The 12665-nt window shown below is 36.2% G+C and overlaps 1 protein-coding gene across 1 annotated transcript in view; it reads right to left on the bottom strand.

Moving 5' to 3' along the window:
• The window catches only part of FOCAD (focadhesin), a 92015-nt gene that overhangs the window by 40528 nt on the left and 38822 nt on the right, over positions 1-12665 (bottom strand). The window contains exons 13-19 of the mRNA XM_036403461.2: positions 11361-11465; positions 10859-10960; positions 9633-9763; positions 7898-8024; positions 2629-2763; positions 2196-2246; positions 419-502 (exon numbers count right to left, since the gene is read on the bottom strand). Of these exons, the coding sequence (XP_036259354.1) occupies positions 419-502; positions 2196-2246; positions 2629-2763; positions 7898-8024; positions 9633-9763; positions 10859-10960; positions 11361-11465 (735 nt within the window). The remainder of the gene's footprint in view (positions 1-418; positions 503-2195; positions 2247-2628; positions 2764-7897; positions 8025-9632; positions 9764-10858; positions 10961-11360; positions 11466-12665) is intronic.

The raw sequence follows: 12665 nt of genomic DNA, 5'->3' as shown, positions 1-12665 counted from the left end.
ACTTGTGTCTTGTGAACAAAAGTCCTATTCATGCATGACTGTGACTGCAATGGAAGAAACAGCAATCACAAGAGTTGCTTAGTGCCAAGACTCAAATGCAAGCACAAACGGAGGAGCATAAAATGCAAATCAGCTGCCCAAAAAAAAGCCACTAATTTAATAACAAAATAAGAAAAACTAACTTCTGACTGCTTAGCCTTAAGTTTCATTCCTGCTTTTCCCTGCTTATAAGACTTAGCTATTCCAGTCATACATGACATCATCTCATGTTACCAGCAGGAGCTTGTATTTCTTCAGGAGGCTCTCCTGAATTTCTGGCAGAGAAGGCACAAGGACTGGTTTCCCTTTCAAGAGGATAGAATCCATGTCAGATGGAAGTGTCAGATGTGCTTATTATCAAACATATAACAATGGTTACCTGTCCAGGAAGATGAAGAATTGTATGCTCTTCAGAGTCAAATGATGAGAGTGATTTATAGGCTGAAATGGCTACAAGGGCATCCTATAAAATTAACAGAAAGAGAAAGAAAATGACAAACACAGCAAATAGTATTGCTACCTACTGGAAACTCCACATGCAAAGAGTTTATCAAGTAACCACTGAATGCTGAAAAAGAGTTCAATAATATTTTCCCGAGGCACACTCTCAATTGCTTACTTTTGATATACACAATGCAAAGTAGCAAGACCAATTATCTAGTCTTGATAACATCCAGTCTGAGCATTCTACTTCAGATAGAAATATCTGAAAAAAAAGCTATGAGAATAATGTTGATAGCATATTGATGTTTTAGCTGTTGCTAAGAAGTGCTTACTCTAAATCAAAGACTTTTCAGCTTCCTGTGCCAGTGTGCAGGTGCACAAGATGCTCAGAGGGAGCAAGGCCAAGACAGATGACCTGAACTGACCAAACGGATATTCCATATGAGAGAACTTTATGCCTAGTATATAAACTCAGGGAAGTTGGCCAGAGAGTACCCATTACTGTTCAGGGATGGACTGGGCATCCCTCAGTGGGTGGTGAGCAATTGTATTGTGCAACACTTGGTTGTAATTGAGTTTTATTCCTCTTTGTCTTTTTTTATATCCTCTTTCTTTTATATCACCTTTTATATCCCCTTTCTATTATTATTGTTACTGTTATTTTGTTGTTATTATTACACAGCTACTTTATTTCACTTAGGAACCTGTTCTTGTCTCATTCCATGGGGTTTACCTTTTTCCAGTTCTCCCCATCCCACTGCAAGGAAGGGGAGTGAACAAGCGGCTGTATGGTACTTAGTTGTCATCTGGGATTAACCATGGGGCTGAAAAATTCACTGAAATAGGCTGACAAAAGTTTTAGTCTTAAATTTAAATACACTACTTCCACCAGCACCATGGTGATGATAGTGCAACATTCCCACATTACAATACTCCACAAGTGAATTGAGTTAGCTGTCATAGCAACACCTTTGTCAAGAATGCTTCACCATGTTAAGGCTGAAATTTTCCAAAAGTCAAACTAGTTTCACAGAATCACAGAATCCAATGCTGAGTTGGAAGGCACCCACAAGGATCATTGCATCCAACTCCTGGCCCTGTACAGAACATCCCCAAAAGTCACACCTTGTGCCTGAGAACATTATTCAAAGACTTGAACTGTGTCAGGCTCTGGTGGAAGAACCTTTTCCTAATATCCATCCTAAACCTCCCTTGACACTGCTTCAGGCCATTCCCTAAGGTCCTGTCACTGGTCACCAGAAAGTAGAGATTAGCGTCTGCCCCTCCTCTTCCCCTTGTGAAGAAGTTGCAGACTACAATGAGGTCTGTCCTTAGTCACCTCCAGGCTCAACAGATGAAGTGACCTCAGCCATTCCTCATACGGCTTCTCTTCAAGGCCCTTTATCATCTTTGTGGACATTCTTTGGGTGCTCTTTGATAATTTATTGTATTTCTTATATTGTGGTGCCCAAAACTGCCCCCAGCACTCGAGGTGAGGACATAGTAGTGCAGAGTTAGTTTGTAATGCTCCTTGGAAATGGCAGAAGTTAGAACCTTCAGTTACCACCTTTTACATGTAGTACATTGCTTCAGAAACAGTGTTAAGCAACAGGAACAAAACCCTATTAGAAAATGAGATTACTGACACTGTCTTGACAGAAAAGTACTTGCTGCTGATATCAGAAATTAATGTTTTCAATTATATCACTTACCTCGTTCTGTGTATTGTTCCAAAGGAAGCTGAGAACTTGAGCTTTGAATTTCTACAAAAGCAAAGGAAATATGTGTTTTTCTTGGACCAAATAAATAGCTGAAATAGAGACAGTTACCTGAAACAAATTACTGCCACATCAACATAGATTGAGCTAGGAAAGTGAAAGGAGTGCAGCTCTGAACTCCAGACATATTCACATGTCCTCACATTCTGTGAGAGGGAAACCATGGATTAACCTCGCCCTGGAATTTCCCATCTATCTCTCAGGGCTCACCAATGCAAGTGAAAACTGTGAAATTGTATGAAGCATGAATTTGATTAATCTGAACTGGGCAGTGGGCGCAATTTTATCAAGATCAAGCAGGCTTATGTAAAAGTTACATACATAGATTTACTAAAAGAAAGACTCATCTTAGTCCATAAGTACATACCTCAAATTCATTTGTATTCACTGTTAATGAGGGAACCAGGGAAAACAATTCATTCAGTGCTTTTAAAATGAGTGGTCTTGTATCACAACTCAGCTTTGGTGACAGAGCATTCCATGTAGAACGGATGCAAACAACCTGCAAGCAAAGAGGGAGGCACCATTACTAACAGCTATCCCAACTTCACTTAAATAACATTTCTTCCCAGTCCTTGTCTTTGCTCTTCCTTCTTGAGAACAGGAATTAATATATGATTCATAAAAAGTAAAAAAGCAAGCATGTTAAAAATTCACTTGTAGATCAACTGACATAACATAGTAATATTGCACAGTACTTCACCAGGGAAAGCAACTACCTGTTGGAATAAATAACACACTGTAAGCAATACACAGAGCTCTACATGTATCTTCATACCACATTAGTGGTCTACTTAACTTGGTCAAATTAGCTGAAAAGCAAACTGTCTCTGGGACAATAGAAAGCCACCAAGGAATCTCTTTTTGCTGGGAGCCCTCCAAAACAAAATGCCTTTAATCTTTAAAAACAATAAAAGCAACAAAATTTGCAGAACAAATGCAAAACACAAAAGTTCATGAATCCAGAAACTGTTGGAAACTGTCAAACTACAATAAATACTAAACATTAGTACCTAATACTGAACCCATTTATGCTGTAACTAGAACACAACAGGATACATAATTGGTCTTCTGGGATACATAATTTCCTTCCTGGAAACAACAAACATCTCACCAAGCTTCTTTTTACCTTCAAAGATCTGCATGACAGCTCAACAAGCAGTCAGAACAACATTTTGCATTTCAGGCACTAAAAAAGTCAGTAAGATGCTCAGTCAATGGTACAGTTCTAGCTGAAGAACTATGCATAAGTCATAAAAAGTAGTAGTCAAGTTTCTCAGCAATATTGGCTAGACAGCAATATTGATACTGAAAGTTCCTCCTTTTTCCTTGTGAGATGTTTTCAGTCACCCAGGCTTTCTCTTGGTAACAAGCTGTGTATTTTCCTGAAAACTTAAGTAATTTTCATGGACTGTTTCATCAAACCTTAATGTTGTTACCCGCGGAGAACTTAACATTACAGAATTTTGCCACTGTATCTAAAATTAATTCTGTAATTTATCTATTGTTACTACTTGTCTTTCAGATTTCAGGCTCCACTGCAACAAAAAGAGTATAAAATGGGAAAAAATACCACCAAATAAATAACAAAAAAAAAAAAAAAAATCAACAAATAGAACCAAAAACCCCAAGAAACTGTAATTCTGTTCACTCTACCCCACCCACTCCACAGAACCACAACACAAAGAAAAACCCCAAACCATGTATGCTTAGAACCAAAGTCTAGACAAAAATTTTAAAATAGCAATGGCAAAGCAAAGTATAATTTTCAGCCTTCCAAAGTGAAAAATTGCAAATCAAGACTTAAAAGTCTGAGCAAATACCATGAAAATGTCTTTCCAGCATGGAAAATTACAACAAAGCAACAGAAGACAAAGACATTGAGAAATACAAACTGATCTACACAATGAAATCAAATAAAGGTATGTTTATGAAGATATTCCATAAAGGCATTGAGAAAGGTAGTTATAGTATTATTCTGCTCAAAACAGACTGTTTTGTATCTCTGAATGCAGGTAATTGCCAAATTAAGCAATCACTACAGTAAGTCCAAAACACATTTCAGGGTGCAGTTTAAAAAACCAAAGATGCATTTCAAGTTGAACTCATTTCAGGAACAGCAAACCCATGAATGTGTTTCTATGGTAACAACCACTGATGGCTAGAAAGACCTCATCTGGTAACATTCCAAAGGAAAATGATACCTCTCTTTCCATTCTTTCAAAACAGACTGTTTTTAAGAATAAGAAAAAAGGTCTTCCAGTGTTCAGAAAGACAGACATGTCTATTAACACTGGAAGTTCCTCCTTAACTATCTAGAAATGTTAAATTTGTAATGAGTTAGTTGTCTGGAAACAACATGTATTAATATGTAGAGAAAAGAAGTTGTGCATTTGTGGGATTTGATACTGCAATTTAGGAAGACTAACAAATCATTAGCTAGCCAAGCATGTTTAATTTCATTCTTTTCCATAATAACACACATACTCTCCATACTCTTCATCTAAGAGGTGAAAAGAGACCTTAAAAATAGCCAGCATCCTATCAGAAGTTTCAGATTTAGCCTAAGACTGTACAATTACTTCTCAGATGGTATTTTCTAGACTTGCAACTTAACAGCTGTCCTACAGAAAACTCCTACCAAATGATGTACTGTAAAATGATGGAACAGGGGGATGGGAACAGTGGGAAACTGGTACTTTACCCCCATAAAAACCACAGTAAATAAAGAAAGGTTATAAAAGCAGTAATAACCTTGACATGGTGTCTTCCTGGAGGAACGGGCAACTGTGATAAATATCTTGTGATGAAATTTATCTGCTAGTTATGAATCCCCAAGGAAAAGTCCTGTGATTCCATAGACACTGTTCAGCTCCACAAAGCTGTCCTCTAAAAATGCAAAATACTCTAGAAAACTAGCAAGATAAGATAACTTTACAACACTGGTATGCCAATTACTGTCTGAAAAAAAAGCATATGTGCTATGCAGAAAATGTGTGTTTAGAGATCTAGACATGCTAGTGTCATACTTTGGTACAAGTTCTTAAGTCTTTTTTCATTTTTTGTTGTGTGGGGTTTTTTCATTCTGGTTTGTTCAAATTAACATATCATTGTCATCTGGAGATATCAACAATCACACAGTGCTTTTCATACAATACATTTTGATTTATGTTTATGTTTTCTTGTATTTTCAAAAAACTGATTTTAAAATAGCAAGCTTGCCATTCCACAAAACACTGAATGCTAGATGGGAAAAAACTAAAAGCTAAATTTTACGGATGCTGAGGAGAGACAAAGAACATCTGCTTCAAGTATCCTACGGCCCTAAAAGGGTGAGAAATCTTAGGAGAAAAATAGAGAACAACAACATTTCAATGGAAAGGGGATTTAAACACTATGTTAGAAATTTTATTCTTGAATGTTTCTTGGCTTGAATACTGTACTTAATACATGAAATCGATTAGATGCCAGGATATCTTCAAATGAAGTATACTAGCTTCTGATGAAATCACTGTGGGGAAAAAAAATTACATGCTGAAAAAGAGGAAATGTGATCTGGCAAGAACTGTGTGATTTTTTTCCATTTTTGATGTGCAAGTCATTGTGCATTATTCATTAATGACCTTATATTACACCTGCCAAAAAAAAGAGGGGGTAGGAAGCAGCTAGCCCTTCTTGCAAGTCCTGCAAAAGCTGTTATACTCTTAACACTATTCATGTAGGATGCCCTTTGAATGGTCACTGTCTTTACACAAAATAATTACTGCAGTCAGCAGAATGGATAACTATTCTTACACAAGAGTCAACCAAAAAAGAAATCAATGTTATAGCACATTTTGTTATCACATTACTTTAACAAAGGAACCTTTCTGAGACTCTCAGAACTCAACCCTGGCAAAGCCACATGGTGTATAGGGTTCCATCATCAACCGAATCAACACTATACATATGAAAACATAATTTATTATTCTGGTTCAGAAGCTGAGAAGCTGAGTGAAAGTTTGGTGCTGTCTAAAATCCTACATCTAAGCAGCTGCGAGTGGAAAAGCTTGGAGACTATATCTCTTTCCCTTAAGTCAGTCGCAGAGAGAGAAAACACCAAAACAAAACCAATGTCTACGATTACGTCCTTTCTGCATTGCGCACTACAGTCTAAACAATAAATAAGAGACAGATTAAATTACTTAACCCAAATGGTTACCCAGCTTGCCAAACCACAAGAGAATTCCCTGTTAAAATTTCAGAATAGCTAGGTGGTAGATTAGGTCTCCCAGAACATTACACTGTAGTTGGGGAAATAAGGCGAATCGAATTTGGACAGGAAAAATTGGTAACATCCACTAAGTCTATCCATCCCTCCTTCCTTTCTTTCTTCCATCTTGAGCAGTCTTAGTCTTCCAGTCTTCAACAGTGGTACAGTATACATCTGTTCTCAAATGAGGCTATTATAGTAGGATGTGAAATTTATCATATATCTAACCCTACCTCTTTGTAAGACAAAGTCTAAATATAATCCAGCCTGGGAAAATACATTCAATACCAAGGCCAGCATTCAAAGAATCTATGTGACCTTAAGAAGTGCCAAACTTCACACCAAAGGCAAACAAAAAACTACCCTAAATAAATTGTTTCTTAGCAGCCATTGTATGACGGGTTTTAATTATACTGAATACAAATATCTATGGATGATTCGCTATATTGTTCTTTAACTGCTCAGTGATTTCAAATAATGTGGCAATAGCTGGCGTTACTGCAGTAAACACTGCAGTGGAAGTGTAGCAGCGGACAAACATAAAATTGCTGTTTGGCAGAGAATGGGTAATCAAATATTCCTGCAGGATATAATTAGTTCACTACTCTGATGGCCTGTATAGTACAGTTTGTCAGTAGCAAATTCACAGCATGTCTGTGCCTGCATCACAATACCAGGATATCACCGTCTGTGATGTGGAAACAAAGAGCCTTGTCTCCTAGCTTAGAGATATTGTAGCATCACTATTTCGGTTCAAAGGGACCTCAGGATATTTCCAGCCCAGCCTCCTGCTCAAAGCAGGGTTACAATGAGATCAGATCCAGTTGCTTAGGGTTGTGTCCAAAAGGAATGGGAAAATCTCCAGGGAAGGACACAGCACAATCTCTCTGGGCAGCTTGTCCCAAAGCTTATTTGCCCTCTTCATCAGTAAGCAATGAACACATTATGGTAAATCTCCCAGCTGCTAGTGATTTTACTGTCTATCTGGTACAATCTATGAACAAGACACAGCAGGACAGACCAGTAAGAAGATACAAAAATTACATTATTTAATTGTCTTTCAGCCAATCAAAATTATGTACCAAACAGACTTCCTTTTCAAATCTCAAGGAAAGATGCACAGAATGATGTCTTTGCAGTAAACTACAAAGCTGATTTAAAATTTCAGCTCATGCACTGAAGGGCTGATCTGCTGTTGTAGGAAGTCATGGTACAATTTCCCAGGAACTATTAACTTATGTTGGAAGAGAGGAATTAAATTTGTCAGAAGAAAAAGAAATTCTGCAGCAACTCAATGCACTCTTAAAAAAAGAACCAACCGGGAAAAATGTTCATGGACCATAAGGAAAACTCAAAACACATGGACAAGCCAATTTAATCTTACCTCAGCCTCACAAAGCGCCCGTAGACCCTGTAATACTATGGCAGCGGGTGAAGCTTGATCAGGTTTTGTGCATTCATTTAATACCTGGGAAATTGCAGCCAACATGTCTGCTCCATGCTGGTATGGTCTAAAGTAAAAAAAAAAAAAAAAATAGAAGGCAATATTCACACATACATACACGTAATAATTTATACACAAAAATTTATTAATTGCTGGTTTTATTTAAGCAACAACTAAAACTGCCTAGAACTGGGAGTTCACACACACAAAAAAACCATACAAGGAGGATATGACAGAGTGCTCTAAAGGCTGAGTGACATCGGGAATTAAATCAGCAGCCATCAAGTTCCAAATAAAAGATCATTGAGTGGTTAAGTTGTAGAAGGTTTTGTCTAAGTAGGTTGTGTTCAGTAAAAGATTACATCATTCAAGAAGGGACAGAGAATGAAAGTCCAAATGCATTATTTTATGATTCTTTGTTGCAGTCTCCTGCAAGTAGTCCCTACTGTGTATTGGTGGAGATTCTGGCACCAAATATTTTCTGTCCTTTTTACATCAGATAGCTATGTTTTCCCTTTTCTTTTTTTTTTTTTTTTTTTTCTGCTGCAATGCCAATTGTCTCTCCCTCGGTGACTGTATGGGCTGCTTTAGCTTTCCAGTCTTTTAACTATCCATTCAGTTTTATTGGGTTGTGGGTGGCAAGGTGCTCAACAGTTCCTCATACTACCTCTGTAAGAGATTCTGGTAAATGGTATCAGGTAGGTGATTTATATGCATGGTAAACTGTGACTTATCTATTTGTTCACACTTTCTTCAAAATAATTTCTAAATGCATAAAAAATGTGCATACACGTGAACTCCAGCTATACCACTTAACTCGCAAAAAGAATTCTATGGGTGCATTGAGATTTCTCTCTTTTCACTTTAAAAAAAGAAATTTCTCTCTTTTCACTTTAAAAAAACTTATTGAAAAACATTGTCTGGCATAATGGAAGAAGGTTGAACAGGTAAAAGAAAAGGTATTTTCTTTAGGAACTTGTTTTTAGTTGATACTTAAAAGTGATTTGAATCTGCTCAGCTGTTAGTAGCTGACTTTCAAGAAAGAAAGCAAAAACTGGAACTCAAGATAGGTGACAAACAGAAAAGATGATATGGTGCACATAAAACCAGGTAGTAAATACTAATGCATTTAAAAATACTCTTTACAGGAACTCTAAATTATTATCAAGTACTGATATTCATGGATTGTTAGAGCTGGAAAGGTTCAATATATTATCCAGTTAGACCTGCACAACAGTGCTCTGTGGTACTATACCCGAATAAAGACCAAAAATGTACATGAGACAAAATACAGTTTTCAGAAAAAAAATTCTATCTTTCTTTGAATAGATCAAAAGAGAGACAATTAGTTCTTTCTTCTATTTGTCATCTATCCCTTTTTCTAATCTGGAAGTGTTATGCCTGAAGTCTCTATCTAGGACCAGTATAAGATGCATCTTCTGTTCCAGGATAAAGATCACTTAATTTTAACAGTATTTTATGTGTGTTCTATTAGTCATAATACAAAACCCCAAACTTAGTAGCTGCTCAGATCAGCAATGCCTGAGTCAGTGCCTCAACTTGAGAAATATTACTCACAATTAATGTAACAGAGTAAGAAAAATAATGATGCAGCTTTTCTGAAAACAACTCTTTTCCCTTACAAAGATATAAGATAGGTAATACTTGCACTTACCTCAGCCTACATATATCTCTTATACAAGCAGCTTTAGCAATCAGCTTTTCCCATTGAGCATCTTTGTCAACAGACACAGAGGACATATCAGACATTGCCAAGAACTTCTGCAGTTCTGGATAAATTCGATCCTAGAAAAGATTTCATTTCAAATGATCATCACACCTTTAAAAGCACGACCGGATTTTCAATTGGTAGCACTTCTAAAGGACTTCTGCATACCACTTTCATTTTTATTATTGCATACCATATTTTGATTTTTTTCACTATTCATCTCTAATGCTTCATTGAGATCGAACTGGCTTTTGTAGACCAAGTCTCTATTGCATCTTTAAAAAAATCAGAAGCAAATTATTGTGCTGATTTTGTCTGAGATAGAGTTAATTCTCTTTGCAATGGCTGGTATAGGGCTGTGTTTTGGATTTGTGCTGAACACAGCGGTGATAATACAGAGATGTTTTTGCTGTTGTTGAGCAGGGCTTACACACAGCCAAGGCCTTTTCTGCTTTTCATGCTGAGAAAGAAGTTGGATGCTAGCGAGGCTGGGAGGAGACACAGACAGAATGGGTGACCCAAACTGATCCAAAGGGATATTCCAGACCATATGACATCATGCTCAGGATATAAAGTGGAGAGAAGAAGGAGGAAGGGGGAGATATTTGGATTGATGACATTTGTCTTCCCTAGCCACCACTACACATGATCTCTCTCCTGGAGATGGCTGAACACCTGTCTCCCCATGCAAAGTGAATTCCTTGTTTTGTTTTGCTTGTTTGCACAGCTTTTGTTTTCCCTATTAAACTGTCTATCTCAACGAACAGTTTTCTTTCTTTCACGCTTCTGATATTTCTCCCCAGTCTTACTGGTGGGTAGGGGTGTGAGTGAGTGGCTGTGTGGTACTCAGTTGCTGGCTGGGGTTAAACCACAATACTAAGACCTTATTCTTACTGCATATAATGAAAAGCAGAAAGTCATCCTTCAAACAATTTTTTTTTTCTAATCGCAGTTTGAGATGTCATGAAATGAAAATAAAGTTTCATGAAAGACATACTATTTAAATATTCTACTAGAGGATCACTGCAGACACCATTAACACCATTTACTTCATAGTGCTGATAGCAACATACTAGTAGAAGCAATGTTCCACAATTATTTTCTTCCTTGGTTAATGGTAATAAAGTTTTTCAACTGAACTTATTATAGTGACACTACAAGAAGTTTCTAACCTGTCTTTCCCATAATGATGTCATCAGCCGTGAGGCAATTGCTCTGAGCTTAGCTGTGCTCCCCAGCATGTATATGGCACGTAGAATCTGAGCTACACAAATCTGAAAGAAATTTTTAACCAAGTGTTTTTGTTATTTATATGTCCAAGAACAAAGAGTAATGTACAAATCATTATTTTACAGTCAAGTACAATCAGGAAAAAACATCTAAATGCAATATCAGAAATAAACTGAAAGCCATTTTCCAAAAAACTTTAGCAAATAACAAGTCCAAGAGCATACTCTCATGACATATATAATGATCATATGGTGTAGACAGTAAAGTGTAATGTATGTTTAACTTTAAAACAAATATCATATCCCATCCAAAATACTACAAAGTCATACAAAAGCTTAAAAATCAGTTAAGCAAGATATACACTGCTCAGTCTAAATAGTTTTTATAAATTAATGACATTTTATTGATACAGTTTTCATTTTACTAAAAATCTTTCATTCTGACCTTATGTACACCAAGTGTAGGCAAAGTATACAATATCTCCCTGTAAAGTGCAGGCTCCAAAGGTCTTCCCAATTTAAATATCAGAACAGGGATCAGATTTGGGACCTAAAATAGAACAAATACAGGAAATAAATTGAAATTTGCCAAATTTGCCAACATGACACCTTAGAAAAGACAATGAACTTGTCCCTATATATTAGAAAATCACAACTTTTATGTATTTTTTTCTGCCTGCATATATGAGAAACCTGTCACATAATACAATATAATTTATTGTATTCTTACTATATGGTACAAAACTTCCAGAGAGCTGCTGCTGAAGTTACAATAAAGGAGACTCACATATCTCCATTCCCTTTTAAATCAGATTTTCTGTATTTTCACACAAGCAGGTGCTATAGTTGTTTTCTTGTGCATCTTCTTATCACTGTGTGATTAAACTTAATCTTAAATTAAATCTACTCATGATGCCATTTTTTATTACTACTTAAAACACAAACATGCAGAAATACACAAATATATATGCTATTTATATATTTTATATATATATATATATAAAAATATATATATATGAGTGGTTTATACAGATACTGGTTAAAAAGCAATGGAAAATTCTGCTACATTTGTTTCAACATGCATTTTTACATGAGCAGATGATAACATTTTTCACTGTAAAAAGATATGTCTCAATCCACAGGAAGAATAATAATTAATAATTCAACTGCTCCGGGATTTTGCATACTTGGCTCTATTCTGGTTCCAAGTCAGAGACCAAAAAAATAATGTTTGTTCTACAAGTCATCATTATCTTTACAGTTCAGCAATGGTGAACTGGTGCTTCCACAGACTTAAACTATGTTCTGGAATCTGCATTTACCACCTAATGATTAAACTATAATGCATTACTTTTTTCCATTTTCCAAATAGGATTTGATATCCTTAAATAGAATAAATCCCTTTATAAACAAACAAACAAACAAAACCAAAACCAAACAAAAAAAAACCCCAACAAAACAAAAAAACCCAACCAAACGGATTTTTGTGGAATTGACTAGTCTTCCTCTTTTTCTATTTCTCAAAATTGTTGTCTACCTTCTATAGAATCAATCATCACCAGCCTAGAAAAAGGACTGGCTTTAAAAAAATATTTCAAAGCACAATCAATTAAATGAGGCTGAGAATTTAGGGTGGTATTCATTTGAACAGATTTTCACACCCAAACTGAATGCATCTTCCCACTGGCAACCTCCTTTCCTTTCCTTTCAAACTTTTGGATTTAAGAAAAGTTGAGCAGTTTTGCAGCTT

The sequence above is a fragment of the Molothrus ater genome, chromosome Z (genome assembly GCF_012460135.2).
Source record: "Molothrus ater isolate BHLD 08-10-18 breed brown headed cowbird chromosome Z, BPBGC_Mater_1.1, whole genome shotgun sequence".
In the NCBI taxonomy this organism is placed as follows: domain Eukaryota; kingdom Metazoa; phylum Chordata; class Aves; order Passeriformes; family Icteridae; genus Molothrus; species Molothrus ater.
This window is presented reverse-complemented; position numbering and strand designations above follow the sequence as displayed.